General features: G+C 44.4%; 1 protein-coding gene across 2 annotated transcripts; it reads right to left on the bottom strand.

Annotated features, from left to right (window-relative positions):
- Positions 1 to 4,681: 4,681 nt before the first annotated feature.
- Positions 4,682 to 16,084, bottom strand: LOC306971516 (uncharacterized protein). 2 transcript variants are annotated; one of them, XM_079567825.1, is made up of 5 exons: positions 15,447 to 16,083; positions 10,634 to 10,810; positions 8,749 to 8,958; positions 5,440 to 5,653; positions 4,682 to 4,908 (listed from the first exon to the last, which is right to left on the bottom strand). In XM_079567825.1, the coding sequence occupies exons 1-5, from the start codon at positions 15,927 to 15,929 to the stop codon at positions 4,730 to 4,732; spliced, it is 1,263 nt and encodes a 420-aa protein (XP_079423951.1). In that variant the 5' UTR covers positions 15,930 to 16,083; the 3' UTR covers positions 4,682 to 4,729. The 2 variants fall into 2 exon arrangements, with proteins under 2 accessions (XP_079423951.1, XP_079423952.1); XM_079567826.1 differs by lacking the exon at positions 10,634 to 10,810 and having other exon boundaries at positions 15,447 to 16,084.
- Positions 16,085 to 22,756: the final 6,672 nt, after the last annotated feature.

Raw genomic sequence — 22,756 nt, 5'->3', positions numbered from 1 at the left:
TGGTGTGGATCAGAATAAATAACATGATACCAAACGTATGGGTTATGAAGAATGCCCTGGTTTGATACTTTGTTACATTTATTAAAGTTACATTGAATTATAATCAACTGACCGCTGGCCTATGATTAGGAGGAAAAAATGGACTAAAGTATAGCCCACTGTGGAGAGTGAGGAGGGATGAAGACTGAGCCTCAACGAGTTCATTCATCTCCAACACAGTAGCGCAGCGGTTAGTGCTTCTGCTTCACAGCTAGAAGGTTCTGGGTTCGATTCCCACCTGGACGGGGCCTTAGGTTTCCTCCGGGTACTCCAGCTTCCCCTACTGCTAAAAACATGTATAATAGGTGAACCCTTCAACCAGGTGATTCTGACCATTAGCCAGGCATCTGGAGATGGGTCCCCAGTTGTGGCACTGCCGTTGCATCAAAGGATGGGTCAAATGCAGAGGACAAATTTACTAAGAACTTTTTTTGTGTCCAAAGTCCCATTTTATTCTTCCCTGGAGAGGTTCATGCGAATCATTTCGTCGCATCCATCCATGCATTTTCTTCTGCTTTATCCGGGGCCAGGTCGCAGGGGCAGCAGTCTCTGCAGAGATGCCCAGACTTCTCGATCCACGTCGTACACCTCCTCCAGCTGTTCTGGGGGGGCCCCGAGGCGACACCAGGCCAGCTCGGAGACATAGTTCCTCCATCGTGTCCTGGGCCTTCCACGAGGCCTCTTCCCAATAGGACATGCCTGGAACAGGTATCCGGAACAGATGCCAGAGCCACCTCAGCTGGCTCCTTTCGACGTGAAGGAGCAGCGACTCTACTCCGAGCTCCTCCCGAGTAACTGAGCTCCTCACCCGATCTTGAAGGGTGCGCCCAGCCACCCTGCGAAGGAAACTCATTTCAGCCCCTTCTATCTGCGATCTTATCATTTCGGTCATTATTGTATGGTCATCTTGACTTTTGAAATATTGAAACCTTTCCATTCATCTATATACAGTATATAGCATACGCAGGGAGGGCTTCAAGGAAAAAGGTTGGAAACCACTGGATTAGGCTACAACATACTTGCATAGAAGGCCTTTACCTGAACAAACAATGAAAAGTGAGGCCAGTTGGAAACCAGAGGAACCGGGGGAAATCTACGCAGACACAGGGAGAACATGCAAACTCCTAAGTCTCCCGCCGGATGGGGAATCGAACCCAGGACCCTCTGTGAAGCATAAGCGCGAAGCGTGTCAGCCAGCAGCAAAAGGAAGGCTCTATATGATGGACTTATATTTGTGACATGTTGGATATCTCCGCGTAAAACATCTTTGTCATTTGGAAATCACTGAGTCCAGAGTGGAACAGGGAAAGCTGCAGAACAGACTTCCTTTCTTGAGAAATTGGAACAAGCTGAGACCAAGATCTATCATGATAACATTGTAGTTCAATATATTGAGGAAGGAAAATACTGCAATAAACAATATGATTTAATATTTAATATTCTGATCTCTTGTTGTAGAAGTACATACAGATCTTCAATATTACACGAGCTGCAACAAACATGAAACACAATGATGCACAATTTAAAGGAAAATGACGAAGTATAACAAAAAGAGGATAAAAAATGCAGCTAAATTTATTGATGAAAATATTGACCCCAAAATAGACTGTTTGTCAGTTATTTATTGATCGATAAGTCGATGTAATGATTGTGAGAATCTGCATCACACACACAGACTGACTCACGTGGTTTAGTCCAGCATGAAAATACCCGTGTTCAAAGTGTTGTGCAGCCAGACGTGGTTTAGAAAATCTATTTTTCTGTTTTGCTTGTTTTATGTTGAATTTATGTTTTTTTTTTAATTATATTTGAAAAATGAATAACAAAAACGAGTAGGGGCCTAACATTTAATAACAATGGGGACACATTTAACACGTGTTGTTGTTAATTCCAATGAGGTGAAACCAAACATCCGCTAAGAATATCTCACCAAAAGAGGATTAATAATGTTGAATGAAAATCCCCAATGTGCAGAATCCCTGTGTAACATAAACACAAAGACCATAAGTGATCGAGGCACTGTTTACACGACACAATCTGCAGGAAAACACAGCAGTCACGTGACATCCTCTCTCGATCTGCTTTGAAAATGACGAGGTGCCAATAAAACCAATGGGACTGCAGTGTATGCCTTTGTCCAGCAGACGGCGCTGTGTTACTAACACACACTTTAATATATAGTAAGTGAGCTAAGGAAGAAGGTTTTTTTGTTTCTACTCCCCTGTGGCTTTTTAAGGCAACTCTGGAGCTTTCAGAAGTCAAAATAAGTCCTTGCAAATGATTATGTGACTAAATATTAATGTGAGAAGCTTTACTGCACAATATAATGAGATCATGAGTTTAGCCAATCAGTGTCCGCCCTGTGAATCCTCCAACCTCACATCATCTGGAGATGGGTCAGTAGCTCAGGTGGTAGAGTGGAGCGTCCCCCTGACTCCAGTGTCTGGGTTGCTGTATGAGTGTGATTGGGTGAGTGGTTCCATGATACTGTAGGTGAAACCATGGGTCCCCGACTCTCCGGGAGCTGCACAGAGCAGCCCACTGCTCCTGAGGAGTCGCCCCAGCGCCATCGAAGGATGGGTCATATGCCAAGGACACCTTTCGTTGTACAGTTGTACGATGACAATAAAGGCATCTTAAAATATTTGCCTTCATGATATTTGTCAGTTGTAGCTTTTGACTTTGTGACAAGTGAATTCTGAGGACGTACAGTGAGAACCACATGTTTACATACACTTCATAAAAAGACACATTTGCGTTTGCTCTCACGGTCTGACATGAAACCAGAATTAACTTTTATTTTTTGGGGTCAATTAGAGTTTTTCAGCATCATGCTGTGGGGCTGTTTTGCTGTGGGAGGGACTGGTGCACTTCACAATAGATGACATCATGAAGAAAGAACTCTATGTGGAAATATTGGAGCAACATCTCAAGACATCAGCCAGGAAGTTAAAGCTTGGGCGCAGATGGATCTTCCAGACGGACAATGACCCAAAGCAAACTGTCAAACTGGTTACAAAGAGGCTTAAGGAAAACAAAGTCAGTGTTTTGAAGCAGTCATCACAAAGTCCTGATCTCAGTCCAGCTGAAAAGGCCTGTGCACATGTACATGTACAAATGTGTCTCAGTTACACCAGTTCTGTTTGGATGAATGGACCAAAACTCATCCAACTACTGTGAGAAGCTTGTGGAAGGAAATCCAAATGTTTGACCCAAAATATACAGTTTAAAGGCAATGCTACCAAATATTAATGAAATGTATGTAAACGTTTGGATTTGTAAAAAGTGACAAAAACATTTCTAAAATGTGTCTTTTATGAAGTGTATGTAAACAACTGGTTCTCACTGTACGTGTAAAAAAGAAAAAAACCTAATGTGAAATGATTGTTACCTGAGTAAAAGGTCCAGAAGGAGCAGAGGAAGAGAGAGGAGGGAGACAGGAGGGAGACAGGAGGGAGAGGAGGGAGAGGAGGGAGACAGGAGGGAGAGGAGGGAGACAGGAGGGAGAGGAGGGAGAGGAGGGAGACGGGAGGGAGACGGGAGGGAGAGGAGGGAGACAGGAGGGAGACGGGAGGGAGAGGAGGGAGACAGGAGGGAGAGGAGGGAGACAGAAGGGAGAGGAGGGAGAGGAGGGAGACGGGAGGGAGACGGGAGGGAGACGGGAGGGAGACAGGAGGGAGAGGAGGGAGACAGGAGGGAGAGGAGGGAGACGGGAGGGAGACGGGAGGGAGAGGAGGGAGACAGGAGGGAGAGGAGGGAGACAGGAGGGAGAGGAGGGAGACAGGAGGGAGAGGAGGGAGAGGAGGGAGAGGAGGGAGACAGGAGGGACGGGAGGGAGACAGGAGGGAGAGGAGGGAGACAGGAGGGAGACAGGAGGGAGACAGGAGGGAGAGGAGGGAGACAGGAGGGAGACAGGAGGGAGAGGAGGGAGAGGAGGGAGACAGGAGGGAGGGGAGGGAGACAGGAGGGAGAGGAGGGAGACAGGAGGGAGACAGGAGGGAGACAGGAGGGAGAGGAGGGAGAGGAGGGAGACAGGAGGGAGGGGAGGGAGACAGGAGGGAGAGGAGGGAGACAGGAGGGAGGGGAGGGAGACAGGAGGGAGAGGAGGGAGACAGGAGGGAACTATACCCTCTCCATCAGTGACTTCTGGTTTCACATTTTGGTCAACTCACTAACGGTAAGATCCACAATCTCTTCTGTCTAAATTATTATTATTATTATTATTATTATTATTATTATTATTATTATTATTACAAAACTAATATTTCATGTCTTTAAAAACAAAAACAAAAAAGCTTTGTAACAGTTTTCAGAATATTATAAAATCATAACTTTAGTTTTAGAATTTACGTTAACAAGAGGTAATAACCATGTAATTGTAGATTAGAAGTTTACATAGAAATGGAACAGAATGATTAAAATGATGTGGTTTTTTGAGTTAACAATAATGATGCAAACAGAATTGACTTTCTTTCAAATTGAATTGAAAAAAGTATAGAGTGTAACAACTCAGACCACTCTCTATTTAAATAAGTACAATAAAAATACAATAAAAGAATCACCATTATACAAATATATTCATTTGATCATATCACATGAATTGGCACTTCCGCTGCAGACTCTCTCCACAATACTGACATTTAGGATCAGACAGCGCTGTTCCCTAAACCTCCAGCAGGTGTCAGGAGAGTCACTCGTACACGGACTTGGCCAGTCCGGACAGTTTGAAGTCCTGCACCACGAGTCTGGAGTGGGCCATTTTGGCCGACAGCGCCTCCATCACGTCGCTCTGGTCCACGGCTGTGGCAATGTGATAAATGAATGTCCCCAAAGACTCCAGACCACGCATGCCCAGGTTTATCCCACAGCCTGAAGGACAAAAGAATCAAAGCATTAGGAGGAGAAATACAAGCACCAAATCTTCATATTTGTTCACTTTGGAGTGAAAGGAAGTGGATGAATGAACTCTGACATAATGTTGACTTTATAAAATGTTCATTATAGAGGATGAATTATTTAGGACGGAAATGTGTCTGAAAAACTGGGACTAAATCCCACTGATCCTAACCAGGCGAAACACTGGAGTCAATAGGGGAAAAAATGTAAACATTTAGAGAAATCGATTTGAAACTTCTCCTGTACATTTAGATTGATTTCAGATGAAGATGAGACATTAGATGGGTAAGAATGGCCATAACAGCCAATATGTTTAACAAAACCTTTGCCAGGAGCCCAGCAAAACCTAGCCTTCTTTGAGTGAGGTTTATGAATAAATAGACTTTTTACCAATAAAAATACACATGTATAGGTTTTAAGTGTCAGCCTGCCATAAAATGAAATACAAACTCTGAACACGTCAACCCACTGAACATCATCATAAAAGTGGAATGACAGACTGACCTGTGTCGAAGTTGAGCACTCGAGCGGCCTCCCCCTCCACGATGACTGCCACGTGGTCCTGGTCGATGTAAGCAGCGCTGACCCTGCGATGGGACAGCTGCACCTCAAACAGGCGCCGGCTGCACTGGAGCTGGTGCAGGGTGACGTCACTCAGCCGCGGCTCGATGTCCGTCTTGTACGCGTTAAACGACTGGTGGAAAATGTTCTTCATGATCTGAAAATTTACAACAACAGAAAGCTTTTGTTTCTCCAACTACTGTCACTTAAGCTATACTTTATTCATCTCTGTAGAGATATGTGTTCTTTGCATTTGACCCATCCTCAATGTCACTGGGTGACCTGTAGGAGCAGTGAGCTCCAGCTTGAGCTGGTGCTCGAGGACCCATCTTCATGATGTGGGGCCAGGCTGGTGGTCCTGGCTGGAGGATTAACCTATTGTACATGTTTTATACCACTAACCTACGCAGACACAGGGAGAACATGGAAACTCCACACCTGGACAGGGCCCACCTGGCCCCATCCAGGTGGGAATCAAACCCAGGACCTTCAACTCTGAGGCACGAGTGCTAGCCGCTGTGCCACCGTGCTACTGAAGTATGTGCTTTTTCAGCCAATGCAGCTACCTCAGGACTTTCATCATTAACAAATATGATTATGGGTGATGCGGTGGCCCTTTTGGTTGTATCCCTTTTTAAGTTACCATGTATTGTGCACATAATATGCTTAAATATTGATGATAAAAAATATAATGCAAAAAAAAAATCAAAGTTCTTTATATACTTAATCTAAACAGCCTTTAATTAAAACATCTAGATCAGGGGTAGGCAACGTCAGGTTCGGGGGTCAAATCTGGCCTTCCAGCTAGAACCTCTGGCCCTCATGATGATTTCACGAAAAATGATTACACAAATCACAGAGCACTGTAGCATTTTTAGAGTTAAATGGTAGCCTGGGAGTACCCGGACTGCTGTGTGCCCTCCAATCATTTTGAACTTCACAGGAGCCTGGGGACCACGGCCGAAATCTTCACATGGATTTGGGGACCAATCACAGAACGAGGAGGGACGGCAAGACGATGACGCGCTATTGAACACACAGAAGCAGACGCGACTCCATCTTTCGATCCACTTTTAGACCGTGTTCTAAATAGTTTAGCTCAAATACGTGCAGACACATATGATAGACATTCGTAGCACCCAATTAATGGCTATGGACAATCATAAACCAAACCTCTCCTACAAGAATACGAATTGGTGGTCCCCAGACTAAATGTAGCTTGTGACATTTGGTCTGGCAATAGCCAGGCTAGTTAAATGGGAGAAAATCTGCCAATACACCCAATTACATTACTAGGGCATTTGTAGAAAGTGCACTGGAAAAGAATAAGCATTTTAAGGAAGAAATGACAAAAATATACTTGAATTGAAGGAATAGGTCACCGTTTTTCCATACGGAAATATGTTCTTACCTGAGCTTAGACGAGCTGATGTGTACCTGTCTAATCTTTACGCGTGCCCTCAGTCACGCAAAAAGACCAAAAATGTTGTTAGCATTTAGCCTCTCCTCCTCTCTATTGGGCCAAATGGGGGTGAAGTTAGAAGCGACCAAGCTCTTCCACATTTTCCATATTTAAACACGGTTAATATGTTTCATTTTGTGTAACTGTTCTTGGATCGTGTAAACACTCATGTAATCGTATTTAAATAGGGGAAATGTGGAACAGCTTGGTCACTGTCTGAGCGCACGCATAAAGACCAGACAGGTACACATCAACTCATCTATGAAAGGAAATTGAATCCAAAGTTCGAGTAGATTTGGCCTTAGATAAGATAAAACATCTTATAGCCAACGGAATAAGTAATTATTCTCTTAATTCAGATTATTTTGTATCATTTCAAGTGAAAAACAATTATTTTTCAAAGTGAAAGTTTAGTCTAATTAATTTGTTTAACTGGGTTTTATGCTTGTTTCATTTGCGTTTGGATCATAACCTCAAATTAGTTCAAACCGACTCAAATTCAACATAAATAATATTTTTCCAGTGTGGTGCTTTACTTTGGGCTAAGATTGGTGGCTTCGGTGGCTCACAGTCTTTTTACAATAAAGAAAATCAGCCCTTGCCTACCCCTGACCTAGATCATCAACAATCTTTAGACATTTTAACATTGCATGCTTTATCCTTCACATAGCCTTCTTCAAGAAGTGAAGAGCTGTTGTGTTCCCAAGAACGAATTTCCTTTAGAGTGAAGGCAGAGCTCCAACACTCTTCACTGAGCCGCCTAACATCGTTGTGTGGAGCAGGAGGTCGCCTACATTTGCTTCTTTCAGGATGTCTCTGAACAGACTATGTTGCAGAGAAGAAGATGCCTGGAGAAAGTGAATCATTTCCATCGTTGTTCATCAAGTGGTCTTTCATTCTTATCACAGCTCTCTCCTTAACATGGCTGGAGCTGCATGAGCATCTCCAGGGCCTGTGCTGGTGCACTGGTGGCTGTAGCTGACGGCTCCTTTGATGGTGTTTCCTCACTTGGTTGGTTAGTCTGTACTCAGCCTCAAATTGTGTGGTTGTGTTGTATGTGGAGATTCATGGTCATCATTTACTGATGTATTTGGGGGTTGGGTTAATTTTATGAAAACCTCTCTATCTCGGGAAACAATGTAAAACTACATTGTTTCCCGAGATAGAGAGGCTTTCTCTGCACCCCCACAGGGCACATTTAATGCTGAAAAGCTATTCAAAGGTGTGCGAGTGGCTCAAACACAACTCAGGTCGCAACATGGTAAAAAGCTCTGAAAAGTTGTATATGAAATAAAAGGGATTCACTCCCTTATATTACCAGAAAGCAGAACATAAAAAATAAATAATAAATAAAACTGTCCATGGCTGTGACTAATATGCCAGTCCAGCTCATTTTATCTTTGCGGTGAACTGTGCTGTTCTTCAGCTCATACTCGTCCGTTTCCAAGTAACCCTGGAGGGAATGGCCGCCCACATAGCAACAGCCGTGTGCAGCTGCTCTGATTAACTACCTGTGAACTGTTGTCCACGTGCACACGGGCTCATTCACAGCTCTACGGCCATAAAGCTGAGAGACCTCGGGAAAAACAGAACAAATATCCGTGTGTTTGAGCCGCAATAACAGAAGGCGATGAGGCAGAAGCAACGGGAGGAAGCCAAGCAAAGAAACTAAACAGAATTAGCCAACTCATAAGAGGAAAACATCTATGGTTGTAGATGAGACATTCCCATAAACCAACTAAACACAAAAGCAACATGTTAATGGAATGGCCTGGAGGAGGGAGACTCACCGAGGCGTTGGCGGTGTGCCGGAGGAAGCGAACCATCTTGGTGTCAGACGAGGGGCAGACCAGGGCCATGTAGCGGTTCCGGAAGGTGCCGTAGATCTTCAGGTGGAAGCCTGGTTTGGTGGTGGGGTTCCTGTGCTCTCGGAGGGCGTCCACGCCGTACGCTGACAGGTCAAAGTAGAGGCTGTGGGCGCGGATCTCTGGAGTGGGCACCTGGGCACAGGGAGACAACAGCACAGACTAAACTTAGGGAAAACAAAGATGATAATGCTGGGTAAAACGAGCTTCATTTTCTTCATCTTAATGTAGGAATTAGTAGAAATGAGTGCGGGTTTAAAACCTTTCTGCACATGCCTTTACTGTGCATGTGCATTGTCCTCAGATCAGAAACCCAACCGCCTTTACTCCTTTAACTAAACAAAAGAATGTCACAGGAAAACTCTGCTCAGCGCATTCATCCGAAGTCACTGGTTTGAATCCTGTCACTTATTTATTATGTCTTATTATTATACACCCTGGAAAGTCAATAGCAAAGACAATATCTTCGAGCAAAAGGGGCACAAAGAGAAATGTAAACGGCCTGATAAAGATGGGCTGTTGTATAAAAATAATATGTGTTTGCTGTAATTCTCCCTCACTTCCCTCCATCTTACAGAGCCACTTGATCAAGTCCACTTCTGATGACATAAAGCGGCACGCTGGGAAGGAACAGAAGCCTTTAATGTCGCAGACGCTCAGAGACACGGTGAAGATGGGGGAGGACAGTAGGTCTAACAGGTCATATCCTGGGAGCTAAATTCAATCAGGACAGGATACATCAGGCACAGGGCGCTATAAACCGGAGGAGGACGTGAGGGGAATGGATATGATCCTCCTGTAAGGCTTCAGCTTCACTCACACCAATGCTGTCAAATATAACATATTGTTTACATATTGTATTCCAAACAGTATTTAATATTCATTATCATGTCCTGGGGTAGACTGACGGAAGTGAGGCCCTCTCTATACCTTTCCGAACACATTTCTAACGTACCACAGTGATAAGGACATTCCAGGTGTCACACTGTCACAGTAATGGAGGCCAACAACAGAACAACAAATGTCTGCTTTTACGTGATACCGTAGGGTCTTTATTGATTATTTGGTTGGTCAGTTTAGTTTATTGTCCCTGAAGGGAAATTTGTACCAAGCACCAAGACAAAGTCAGGGAGTTTATTTTACTCATTCATGTAAATAGACAGGATCATGGGCCAATATAAGTAAGTAAGTAAATAAGTGCTTTATTGTCATTGTACAAGCGTATAATAAAGTAGTGTTCAGGTGTTAATCCTGAGCCGCTGCGACTGAGCCACACTGCCACTGTGTGTCAACCTGACCCACATGATGTTGGAGGTCAGGGAAACCTCCTCTGATTCTCTGAAATGGTGCCCCACCTCCTGGGTTTGTCCCTGTTTCAGAGCGTGGTGTCCTGCACTGGTCAGCTCCACCTCCTCCTTCCTCTTCCTCCTGCAGCTCTCTCCACTCCACAACAGCCTTTCACCATCTCCTCATGGGTGCCTTTTTTGTTTAAAAAATTGCTTTCTTCTGGACCATTTTGGACTCTCAAAATAAACTGATCCACCAAATCTCCATCCATTCTCCCACACTCTCAAACACGCTCCAATTCTTCCTGGCATATTGTACATGTTTTTAGTGGTAGGGGAAATTGGGGAACATGTAAACTCCCCAAGTAGGCCCCGCCCAGGGATCGAACCCGGGACCTTCTAGCAGTGAGATTTGCACTTTGACCAGTTCTATAAGGCCTCAGTGATCTAAATCTCTGTGATATACCTGTCTTTTCGGTTGAACAGTGAAACATTGGTGATGCTGTGTGCTGGGAGCCTCTGACCTGCCTCTGGTCCAGCCTCTCGATGGTAGCGTTGGCCCCGTAGGCCTGACACGACTCCACAGTGTAGTCGGAGCTGAGGCCCAGCACAGAGCAGGAGTCTCCACAGGAACCATCAGCCACGACGATCACCCGAGGCCAGTCTGCAGCGGGAAGCCGCCGCACAAACTCCTCACAGAACTAGAAAAAACAGGGATATGAGGGAGGTAAGACAGCTTTTTTGTATTTTGTGCCCAACTTAATTAGTCCTCGCTGAGTTCAATGTCACTGGGGCACATCGGGACCAGTGGATGACAGCTAACAACCCGCAGTTTTCAAGACCGTTGAAAATACTACAATCCTATGTTAGGTGAATTGAGGTAAACTGGGAAGCATGATTTTAGAAATATAGTGGGCATAACATAAAGGCATCATGAGCATGAATTTAAGCCTGAGGTAATCTCTTCAACTGTCAGTGACAGGCATGAAAGGTGTCAGCTTTGCGTGTCCAGCTGGCTGGAGGGTTTCCATTTGTGTCATGGAAGGACTTTATCAAATCAAAAATCAAATCAAGCTGTTTTGTATATCCCAATATCACAACAGGTGTTGCCTCACATTAAAGCAGTGGAGAAAATACCAATGTATTGTACTGTCCAGGCAAATTTAATATCCAGGCACACAGTAAATGTTGAGACTGAATTTGGTCCCACTCTTCAGAGTAACTGTGAGTTGACTCTTCAGAGTTACACTTCAGGTTAGACAGTCACCATGAGAGACATGACACTAAATACAATGTGCTCTTTATGCTCAGTATAAAGAGGTTGAGGGCTCATTGCACTTCAGTCTGTCACAGACCGACGGGTAAAGAAGGAAGTTATGCAAGTTTTGCATTAGACACAGCTTCAGGGACTTTATCAGCACACTTAAATGGTAACGGTATGGTATTTACTGTGTAGGGCTCCTAATCTGATTTGTGAAAGAATCATGTCACAATGCTGTTCCTCAATCAATTAAATAACACACTTAGAGATGTGTTTAGTTTGAGTAATCGAATTAAATCTCTCAAAACGCACTGATCCATCTGCTCATGTCCTGATGAAATTGTATTTTGATTCCTGGAGAATGTCGGGCCTTTCTATGTGGATGTTTTCTCTTGCACCTCTGGTTTCCCCTATCATAGTAAAACATGCACAATAATCTACTCCTCTCCCATGTAAAGTTCTAGGCTCGAGATATAGTTCTTATTAAGCCTTCATAAGAAGAGTAGTGGTTTTGTCCGTCCCAGCACTGAGATGGCTCTGATAAAGGTACAGAGGCTGTTAAGGCCGTCGAGTGGTTCGTATCCTACTTTAAAGACTTTGTTGCGATTGGAAACTCTGTTTTATACCAAATGGCAGTGACGTCAGGGGTTCCCCAGGTGTTGATCCTGGGACCCCATTTGTTCAATCTAACATGATGACACTCTGATCTATGTGTCACTGTGTCTCTGCATTGAACAGATTGTTTTTGGCCACAGAAAGTCTCATTCGTCACCTTATATTTCTCCATTGGGAGATCAATAAAGTTCCGTCTTATCTTATCTTCAGGTTCACTCCCCAAAAACAAAAAAATCGTGTTATTAATTGAAGGGTATGAACACAGCTGCTGAAAAAATGACCAGGTTATTGCAGTGCTCCTGTAGGCTCTGAGATCCTCAGGGCGGGGCCTTCTGACTTCTGACTTCACAGAGTCAGGACTAAATATGATTTCAATTTTATATGGCAAAGGTCTGGAACAGTCTGCATGAATAAGTGAGACAGGTGCAAAGTGTTTCAGACCAGTTACTGTACAGTAGTGTTGTACAGCTCCTTTTTCCACTGAGTCAAGTCCTAGTGCCTGTGGAGGGAGAGCGACAGCTCTAACTTACAGCTCTGTGCAGGCTGAGCAGATGAACATGTACCAAAGTATGAGATGATGCAAAGCAGGGTCTAAAGGCGACATAATCCCGGTGTCTAATCTTTCAGAGTGAGGCTTAGGGCTGGGTCTGAGTGCACTGGATCGGGTGAGAATGTGTAAACTGATCTGTTACACTGATACTATACGAGGACAGGGCTTTGAATCAACTGGGAAAGGAACAAAGCGTTTGCCTGATAGAGGAGTCCCCTGTCACGCTATCCTTTAGGGAATGCATCAAAAAGAGAAATGTTTACTCTGATTTAGAGCAGGAGGTTTGGGGTAAATATGTATAAAAATTCAATTATCAAATTAGGACAACGCTTTACATCCATGTGCATTATTGTAAGACGACCCACCTCTACTATCAGCGCCACTGTGGCCCCAGTACAAAAGTGCACAGCATTTATATAAAGACAGTATCCTAATCACAAATCACAGCACAATATTAGCAGCTAGCTTACAGGACTGTTCCGACATTACTGATTCACTTTAATAATGAGGTGTTTGCCCTAGTCCCTCTGGCTGCTTAGCTGACCCATCCCATCATGTCTGAGCTTCCCAAAATGCCTCCGTTGTGCATTTAAACTCTTATCATCTGAATGTTTTGAAGAATCGACAGAGATTATGAATGAATATGATTGTTACTTTCGGCCCTGGATGGAGCGTGACTGTTGAGCTCCGCTGGAGATAAGCACAGGATAAGTATATGACATAAGGAAAGGTAAACAACAAACATCCATAAATGTGGGCAAGCAATTCTGTACATAAGGGCCATGACTGAGTGCTAATTCTGTGCCTGGAATATGGAACTCACTCCCTTCTTGTTGTTATTGTTCTCAGTTTCTCTTTATAAAACAGCCCCTTCGATCAGTGGAGACAATCAGACAGTATTTTGTACATTTCTGACATTGAATTTGATTGTGAAATAAAGTCACATATCAAAACACAGTCTCCAAACTGACACCATTACACCAGATATGAAAGTTTTGCTGTTGTTGAAATCGCGTGGTCTTGGTCGATTGATTTTGGGGTCACGGAAAAGTTTGGGAACCCCTGCCATATGCACCACACTTTACTTACTCCGCACTGCTTTACAGAATGTATCATCTATTTCTTTCATTTCACCATTAAGAACAAATGACTTTATTTATGCTCCCAGGACTCTCGTGTTTACTTTGCTGTTCTGTAGCCACAACTGCCCTGGGGCTGGGGGAAGGCCTCAGTGGTGTTGAAGGGAGACAATATACAAGTACAGTGGGAACCATATGTTTACTTTTTTTTTTCTCACCGTCTGACATGAAACCACAACTAACTTCTACTTTTTAGTTCAACTAGAATTTTAAACAATATTTGTTAAATGCCAGAAGGATGAGTGAAAGAATTTTCTACACAGTTTTATATAACTTTTCACAAAACCAAAGGTTTATACGTTTCATTAATATTTGGTAGCATTGCCTTTAATTTGTATAACTTGTGGATTTCCTTCCACAAGTTTTTCACAATAGTTGGACGAGTTTTGGTCCATTCGTCCAAACAGAACTGGTGAAACTGAGACACATTTGTGGTCACCTTGAGTGCACATGTCTTTTCAGCTTTGTGATGACCACTTCAAAGCATTGACTTTGTTTTCCTTAAGACACTTTGTTACCAGTTTGTCAGTTTGCTTTGGGTCATTGTCCGTCTGGAAGACCTATCTGCGCCCAAGCTGTAACTTCCTGGCTGATGTCTTGAGATGTTGCTCCAATATTTCCACACATAGTGTTCTTTCTTCATGATGTCATCTACTTTGTGAAGTGCACCAGTCTCTCCCACAGCAAAACAACCCCACAGCATGATGCTGCCACCCTCGTATCTCACACATGGGATGGTGTTCTCAGGCTTTTTCCTCCAAATGTGATGATGGTCAGACCACAGGATGTAAGTTAACCTTTATTAATCTCTGTAGTCATCTCTTTAGATAAATTAGTTCTCTGCATTTGAGACATCCTCAATGTCACAGGGGCCGTGTAGGGAGAAGTGTCTTCCCCAATTACACAACTGTGCATTTTTGGATTCAAACCCCTGACCTTCCGATCACATGGCTCTACCAAATGCGCCAGTGTCGCCCCAGTCTCCAAACATTCTCTTATCCTTTTTCATTTGCAAACCCCAGCCTCTGGTTCTTTTGGAGTCAGAGCTTCTTCCTGGCAGAGTTCCCTCTCAGCCCATGTCGGTACAGTCCTTGCTTCACTCTGGATAATGACAAACTCTTACCAGGTTCAGCATCTTCACCAGGTCTTTTGCATTTGTTCTTGGGTTGATCTTCACATTTCAGACACAGCACGTTCGTCTCCGGGACACAGAACCCGCCTTCTTTCTGATCGGTATGATGACTGGACATTTACATCATTGTTTTAACCAATGAACCTGAACCTTCAAGTGTCTTGAAATTACACCAAAGGATGAACCAGACTTGAGCTTCCAAGGTCTTGACATCGTCATCTGGGCTTTTCCAAATTGTTTAAAGGTATAGTAATCTTAGTGTATGTAAACTTCTGACTTTGCAAAAAGTAACAACAAATGTCTAAAAAATTTTGAAATTAGAATTTTGAAAATTCTAATTGACCTAAAAAAGGAAAAGTAAATTCTGGTTTCATGTCAGACACTGAGAAATACATGTGTCTTTATATAGTGTATGTAAACATGTGGTTCCCACTGTTTATCTTCCCATATCCTTATGTGTCAGAAGTGGACTGCAACAGGCTCCAATTAGTCAGTCATTCACAAAATCACAACATGCTCACACAAGTGTCTTGCCCAAGAGCGGGTTGGGGCTGTCTGAACTCCTAATTTGTTCGAACTTCCTAGTGGGTCTGTTGTTGCTTTATGAATCAGATAAATGAGGAGTGACAGTCTGCTGTACCTTGGTGCCAAGCTGCACCTTGACGTCCACGTTGTGCTTCCTCTGCTCCAAAATGCTCAGCAGATACTCCTGAAACACGCCGATCCTGGTGAAGAAGTGCTCGTTGTGCCAGCAGCCCTCCATGTTGTCGAAGTCCACGCCGAGCCCCAGCAGGAACCGGACGCTGCGGGGGTCCAGCGCGATCTGCTGGGGTCGGCAGAGCAGCGCGCTCCGGTACCGCTCGTCCAGCACGGTCAGCTTCAGCACTTTCCCCGAGCGGACAGCGACCAGCGCGGCGGTCAGCCCCACGGGTCCGGAGCCCACAATCAGCACGGACACGCGGGCTCGCCACCTCCGGACGCCGTCCAAGCTCACTTTGACCAGCACGTAGACGAGCACGGCCGCCAGCGTGCTCCACAGCGTGTCCAAGGCGAGAGCGCGGTACTGCTCCTCCTCCTCCTCCCCGGGGCTCAGTGCGTGCGTTTCGGCTTGTAGACCCTCCATTGAGCCCGTGTTCTACATATGATCTGGCACCGACATGTGTGCGTCTTTTGGTACAGTCTGGCCGCGGTGTTTACGCATGACGCATGGGGTCGTCTTTGCTCGTGCGCAGGCGGCAGCGACTTGGAGTAAAGCCCCACTCAGTGTGTCTGTCACGGAGAGAATCAGGGAGAGAGAGAGTCAGGGAGAGAGCCAGGGAGAGAGCCAGGGAGAGAGTCAGGGAGAGAGTCAGGGAGAGAGAAAGTCAGGGAGAGAGAGAGAGAGTCTGTGAGAAAGAGACAGATTCAGGGAGAGAGAGAGAGAGAGTCAGGAATAGAGTCAGGGAGAGAGTCAGGGAGAGAGAAAGTCAGGGAGAGAGAAAGTCAGGGAGAGAGAGAGAGAGTCTGTGAGAAAGAGAAAGATTCAGGGAGAGAGAGAGAGAGAGTCAGGAATAGAGTCTGGGAGAGAGTCAGGGAGAGAGTCAGAGAGAGAGAGAGAGAGAGAGAGAGAGAGAGAGTCAGGGAGAGAGTCAGAGAGAGAGAGAGAGAGAGAGTGTCAGGGAGAGAGTCAGAGAGAGAGAGAGAGAGAGAGAGAGAGAGTCGGGGAGAGAGTCAGAGAGAGAGAGAGTCGGGGAGAGAGTCAGAGAGGGAGAGAGAGAGTCGGGGAGAGAGTCAGAGAGAGAGAGAGAGAGAGTCAGAGAGTCAGAGAGTCAGAGAGAGAAAGAGAGTCAGGAAGAGAGTCAGAGAGAGAGAGAGTCAGGAAGAGAGTCAGGGAGAGAGTCAGAGAGAGAGAGAGAGAGAGAGTCAGGGAGAGAGTCAGAGAGAGAGAGAGAGAGAGAGAGTCAGGAAGAGTGGGAGGGGGTGAGAGAGTCGGGGAGAGAGTCAGGGGGTGAGCGAGTCAGGGAGAGAGGGAGGGGGGTGAGAGAGTCGGGGAGAGAGTCAGGGGGTGAGAGAGTCAGGGAGAGAGTCAGGGAGAGAGTCAGAGGGAGAGAGAGAGAGGGAGAGAGAGGGAGAGAGTCAGGGAGAGAGTCAGAGAGAGAGAGAGTCGGGGAGAGAGTCAGAGAGAGAGAGAGAGTCAGGGAGAGAGAGTCAGAGAGAGAGAGTCAGGGGGAGAGAGAGTCAAGGAGAGAGTCAGAGAGAGAGAGAGTCAGGAAGAGAGAGAGTCAGGGGGAGAGTCAGGGGGGGAGTCAGGGAGAGAGAGAGTCAGGGGTGAGAGAGTCAGGGACAGAGAGAGTCAGGGTGTGAGAGTCAGGGAGAAAGTCAGGGGGAGAGAGAGTCATGGGGTGAGAGAGTCAGGGAGAGAGAGAGTCAGTGAGAGAGTCAGGGAGAGAGAGAGAGTCAGGGAGAAAGTCAGGGAGAGAGTCAGGGAGAGAGTCAGGGGGAGAGAGAGAGGTAGTCGGGGAGAGAGTCAGAGGGAGAGAGAGAGAGAGAGAGAGAGAGTCAGGGAGAGAGAGAGAAGTAGTCGGGGAGAGAGTCAGAGGGAGAGAGAGAGAGAGAGAGAGAGAGTCAGGGAGAGAGAGAGGGAGAGAGAGAGGGAGAGAGTCAGGGAGAGAGTCAGAGAGAGAGAGAGAGTCAGAGAGAGAGAGAGTCGTGGAGAAAGTCAGGGAGAGAGAGAGTCAGGAAGAGAGAGAGTCAGGGAGAGAGAGAGGAAGAGACGTGGAGGCTTCTGGCAAACAGCAAACAGGATTTCTTATGGTTTTCTTTCAAAAATGGCTTGTTCTAGCCACTCCGTCATAAGGCCAGATCTGTGCAGTGTACGACCAATAGTTGTTCTGTGGACAGTTTCCCCCACCTGAGCTGTAGCTCTCTGCAGTTCATCCAGGGTCATCATAGGCTTCTTGGTAACAGCTGTGGTCAGTGCTGTCCATGTTCGGTCAGTAAGTTTAGGAGGACGGCCGGGTCTTGGTAGGTTTGCATCGATGTCTTACTCTTTCCATTCCTGGATGGTGTATTTAACTGTACTTTGAGAGATGTTCAAAGCTTTGTGAATCTTTTTATAACCTAACCCAGCTTTATACTTCTCAATAACTTTATCCCGGATCTGTCTGGTGTGTTCTTGGACTTCATGATGCTTCTGCTGCACAATAGTCTCTAACAGACCTCTGAGACAATCACAGAGCAGCTGTATTTGAACTGACATTAGATTACACACAGGTAGACTCTATTTAGTCACTAGGTCAACATGTGATCATTCGGAAATCATCAGGAAACTTCTGAAGGCAATTGTTTGCACTAAAAGGAAAGGGGGCTGTACTTTTGCTCATCACACTTTTCAGTTTTTATTTATTAAAAAAAAAAACGTAAATCATGTATACATTTCATTTCATTTCACTTCATTGTATGTCACTTAGTGTGTGTCTTTCACATAAAATTTCAGTTAAATATATTTATGTTTATGGTCCATATGGCAAAATGTTGAAAAGTTAAAGGGGTGTCCATACTTTTGCATACCACTGTATGCTCATAATTTACAGCCAACGTTTCAAATCTGTAAATTCAAGAGGTTTATTCGACTGCAGAGTCTAGAGATCTTATACATGAAGACAATAAGCACCACCTTGATAACTGCAGAGTCGACAGGCCAGGTCCAGCTGGCTGAAGAAAAGTTTCATCCAGGCTTTCAGGAAGCTGAACTCTCTCCCTCCCCACCCTCTGATTTTATACATTGAAACGGTGGTGCACACCAGCCTACAAAGGTTTACTTATTATGTTCTAGAGCCTAATATTAAACAGTATTTAAAAGTAATTAAACAGTCGCTGAACTCAGATTTATTTCTATTTAATTGTGTGTTTTGTTTACGCTAAACCACTCTGAAATACAAACATTTTGCTGCAAAACCTTTTTAAAATAACTCTTGGCTGTGAAAGAAGTTGGCAGATGTTCTTGAAGCCGGTTTGTCAGTTCATTCTTTCAATCTCAAACTTCATTTCAAAGCTTTTCCCAAATGACTTGTCCCGTCTTATTGAAGCCCTGGTGGTGGTCCAGTGGCTGCTCCTTAATGGTCGTATGTCATTTTATCCCCACTCTTTGTTCTCATCTTTTCAGCTATATTGAACGCCGTTGCCATGCCACTCCTCTCCATGGAGACGATCATCTACTGCACCGTTCTGATGAAGAGATGAGGCTGCTGCTCAAATGCACTTCAGTAACGCCTGCAACGTGTCCTCCACAAGGCTCATGTTGTGGCTCTCCAACTCTGACACTCAACTCATCATGAGATCATGAGATCATGAGATCATGAGATCATGAGATCATGAGATCATGCTGTGAATTTGGATGCGATTGGTCCAAATTACTTTACTACTCTCTTATAGCCAATCATTATTATTATCAGCAGCTATAACTATTATTTTATTTTATTCATTAATTTAATAGGGACAGTGCATATTAATGAACATCTGTAGTAACAGTGTAAATATGCCAGATTATAGCAAACATGCTCATTTCCATCTGCTGTCCCTAGGCAGGTGACACAGAAACAATTAAAATTTACATTTACATTCAATTACAGGAAGGCATAAAAAAGTAAGAGCCTGGATTAAAAGTGGTTGCACAGTTGATTGTCTTTGATCCACTGTTTAAAGTGCAGTTTGAAAGTGACCAGTGATGGACATTCTCTTATGGACAGAGGAAGCCTGTTCCTTACCAGACAACACAGTTTGACTGAATGTGGTGCGTCTGTGTGGTACCTCAGTCTCCTCCAGCTGTGGTGCGTCTGTGTGTTACCTCAATCTCCTCCAGCTGTGGTGCGTCTGTGTGGTACCTAAGTCTCCTCCAGCTGTGGTGCGTCTGTGTGGTACCTCAGTCTCCTCCAGCTGTGGTGCGTCTGTGTGGTACCTCAGTCTCCTCCAGCTGTGGTGCGTCTCTGTGGTACCCCAGTTTCCTCCAGCTGTGGTGCGTCTGTGTGGTACCTAAGTCTCCTCCAGCTGTGGTGCGTCTGTGTGGTACCTCAGTCTCCTCCAGCTGTGGTGCGTCTGTGTGGTACCTCAGTCTCCTCCAGCTGTGGTGCGTCTCTGTGGTACCCCAGTTTCCTCCAGCTGTGGAGACCTCGTGTGTGTGCATGAGGGGTGTGTGTGTAGCTGGTGTGTGAGTGACCATTGTGATGTCTGTAAATATGGGGTTCTGGGTTTCTTGATCTGTAAAATACATTGGGACAGGTGCTTTAAGTCAAAGGGACTATGCGGAGTTTAAAAATGTTTTTCCTCCCCCTACATGTTCCAGCCATGTCCGAATGTGTAGAATGAGCTCAGACCTGTTCACCACAACTGCCTCTTCAATCCTGCACTGTGACTCAGAAAGTTGTTACTTCGGGTCAGAAGTGCTGTCATGCACGAGCTTAATATAGAAACTGCAGTTATGCATAAGACCTGAGGTGGCAGTAGTGAGCAAAAATGACCAACTTGCATCTAGTCTCTTTAAGTTAAGTTATGCTTTATTAATTAATCTTTAGCTTCTGCCAATTCCATTTCAGACTTTATGTACAATTTTTACAGGAAAAAACCAGTCCGTTTTTAGTCAGTCTCTCAAACCAATTTTCACACATTCCATTAACCCCTTAACTCCCACCTGAACGATTACATTTTCTCCAGTTTGGCTTTACCCCAGTCCAAAAGCTTCTGGGAAAAAAAGCGAAAACAATGACGGAAATGTGACAAAAAAGTGACGAAAAATTGATGAAAAAGTGGCAAAAATGTCACAAGAAATTGTCAAAAAAATGTCGAAAAATTAACAAAAAAACGACAAAAAAATGACAAAAATGTGACAAAATGTGACAAAAAAATGACAAAAATGTGATAAAAAATTGACCAAAAAAATGACAAAAATGTGATAAAAATGTGACAAAAAATGTGACAAAAATGTGACAAAAAATGTGACAAAAATGTGACCAAAAAAATGACAAAAATGTGATTCAAAAAATTGACAAAAAAATGACAAAAATGTGACAAAAAATGACCCAAAAAATGACAAAAAATGTTACAAAAATGAGTTAAATACCCAACAAAAAAATGATGGAAAAAAAATCTGATGACGTGAGGGAAAATATCCTCTCGGTTAAATCTAAAGAAAAATCTACAGTTATGTTTTTGTAGTTCATTTAAAAAGTATTAAACCGGGACCAAAACAAGGTGAAATGGCAGTAAATTATGAAAATGGTGAGAGAAACTTTACTTCTGCTCTGATTTCGCTTTAGACTGTGTCAACAAAAAAAAACAAAAAAACGATATACGTTACTATAAAGAGCTGCTTGTGATTGATACGTTCCTCTTGTACCACAGCACTAACGTTAAGTTGGAGAAGTGCATTATACGCTCCATTCACACCAAGCGACGATCGATTCAGTGAATGGCCTGTGACATAAGCCCAGAACAAAGGCTTCAGGAGTGGACCGGACTGAAGGGGTAAAGAAGCACTGCACACACGAGTGCTAACTGAGTGCTCCTTCCTTAGCTACGCAGGTGCCTGGCAACATGCGAGCGCTGTCCAGCCACGGCATAGGAAAGAAAGAAGAAAAGAATGACGGCTAATTACAGGGATGAGGCAGTTTGCTTACGCAGCTGAACGCGTCATCGCCAAGTCAGGAAGGTTACTCCAAACCTGCAATCAAAGGTTTGGAGTAAATAAATACACAGATCTAATAAGGCAGTAGGTTAAGGTGCCTGTGTTTGAGAGAATCTTGTTTGTCAAGGTTCAGGCGCCTTTTGGCAAACTCCAAACTGGCTGGCATGAGGAGAGGCTTCCCCTGTCTGGCCACTGCACCATACACCGCGTTCCAAATTATTATGCAAATTGTACTTTTGTGTCAAAAAAGTAAAATAAAACAGATTTTTTAATGAAACTCATGGATGGTATTGTGTCTCAGGGCTCTTTGAATCACTGACATTAATCTCAGAGACCTGGGATGATTTGTTTTCAGTTAAGGGAAAAACTACTGAAAAAGGACGTTCCACTTTATTAAGCAGATCACCATTTTCAAGCAATATGGGAAAGAAAAAGGGTCTCTCTGCTGATGAAAAGTGTGAAATAGTTGAATGCCTTGGTCTAGGTATGAAAACCTTCGATATTTCATGAAAGATGAAGCGTAATCATCATACTGGTAAGAGATTTGTGGATGATTCAGACACACTCGGGTTTGTGCAGATAAAGGCACAATATGGATGGTTTCTGCCAGACAAACACATCAGATTAAGAGAACAGATGCTACAAAGCAGCAGACAGGTATTTGAAGCTGCAGGTGCCTCTGGAGTCTCCCGAACATCAAGGTGTAGGACCCTCCAGAGGCTGCAGTTGTGCATAAACCTTCTATCCGGCCTCCCCTAAACTGTTAATTGAAGCTGATGAACAGAAACGGCTGCAGTGGCTCAGAAATACATGAAGACTCATTTTCAAACAGTCTTGTTCACTGATGAGGCCGTGTAACCCTGGATGGTCAGATCAATGGAGTAGTGGATGGTTGGTGAATGGCCACCATGTCCCAACAAGGCTGTGACGTCAGTAAGGAGGGGCGGAGTCATGGTGAGAGAGCTGGTCGGCCCCTTTAGGCTCCCTGAAGGTGTGAAAATGAACTATGAAAAATATGTGGAGTTTCTGACTGACCACTTTCTTCTATGGTACAAAAAGAAGAGCCGTGCTTTCCCGAACAAGATCATCTTCCTGTAGAACAACGCACCATGTCAAATTGTAAAGAATACCTAAGCAGCCTATCACTGGCTGCTATGGACATAAAAGGAGAGAAACTCATGATGTGGACCCCCTCCTTCCCTGACCTCAACCCTATTGAGAACCTTTGGAGCCTCAACAAAAAACCTTCTATGAGGGTGGGAGGCAGTTATCATCCAAACAGCAGCTCTAGG

This window comes from Gobius niger, assembly GCF_951799975.1.
Source record: "Gobius niger genome assembly, chromosome: 12".
Classification (NCBI taxonomy): Eukaryota; Metazoa; Chordata; class Actinopteri; order Gobiiformes; family Gobiidae; genus Gobius; species Gobius niger.
This window is presented reverse-complemented; position numbering and strand designations above follow the sequence as displayed.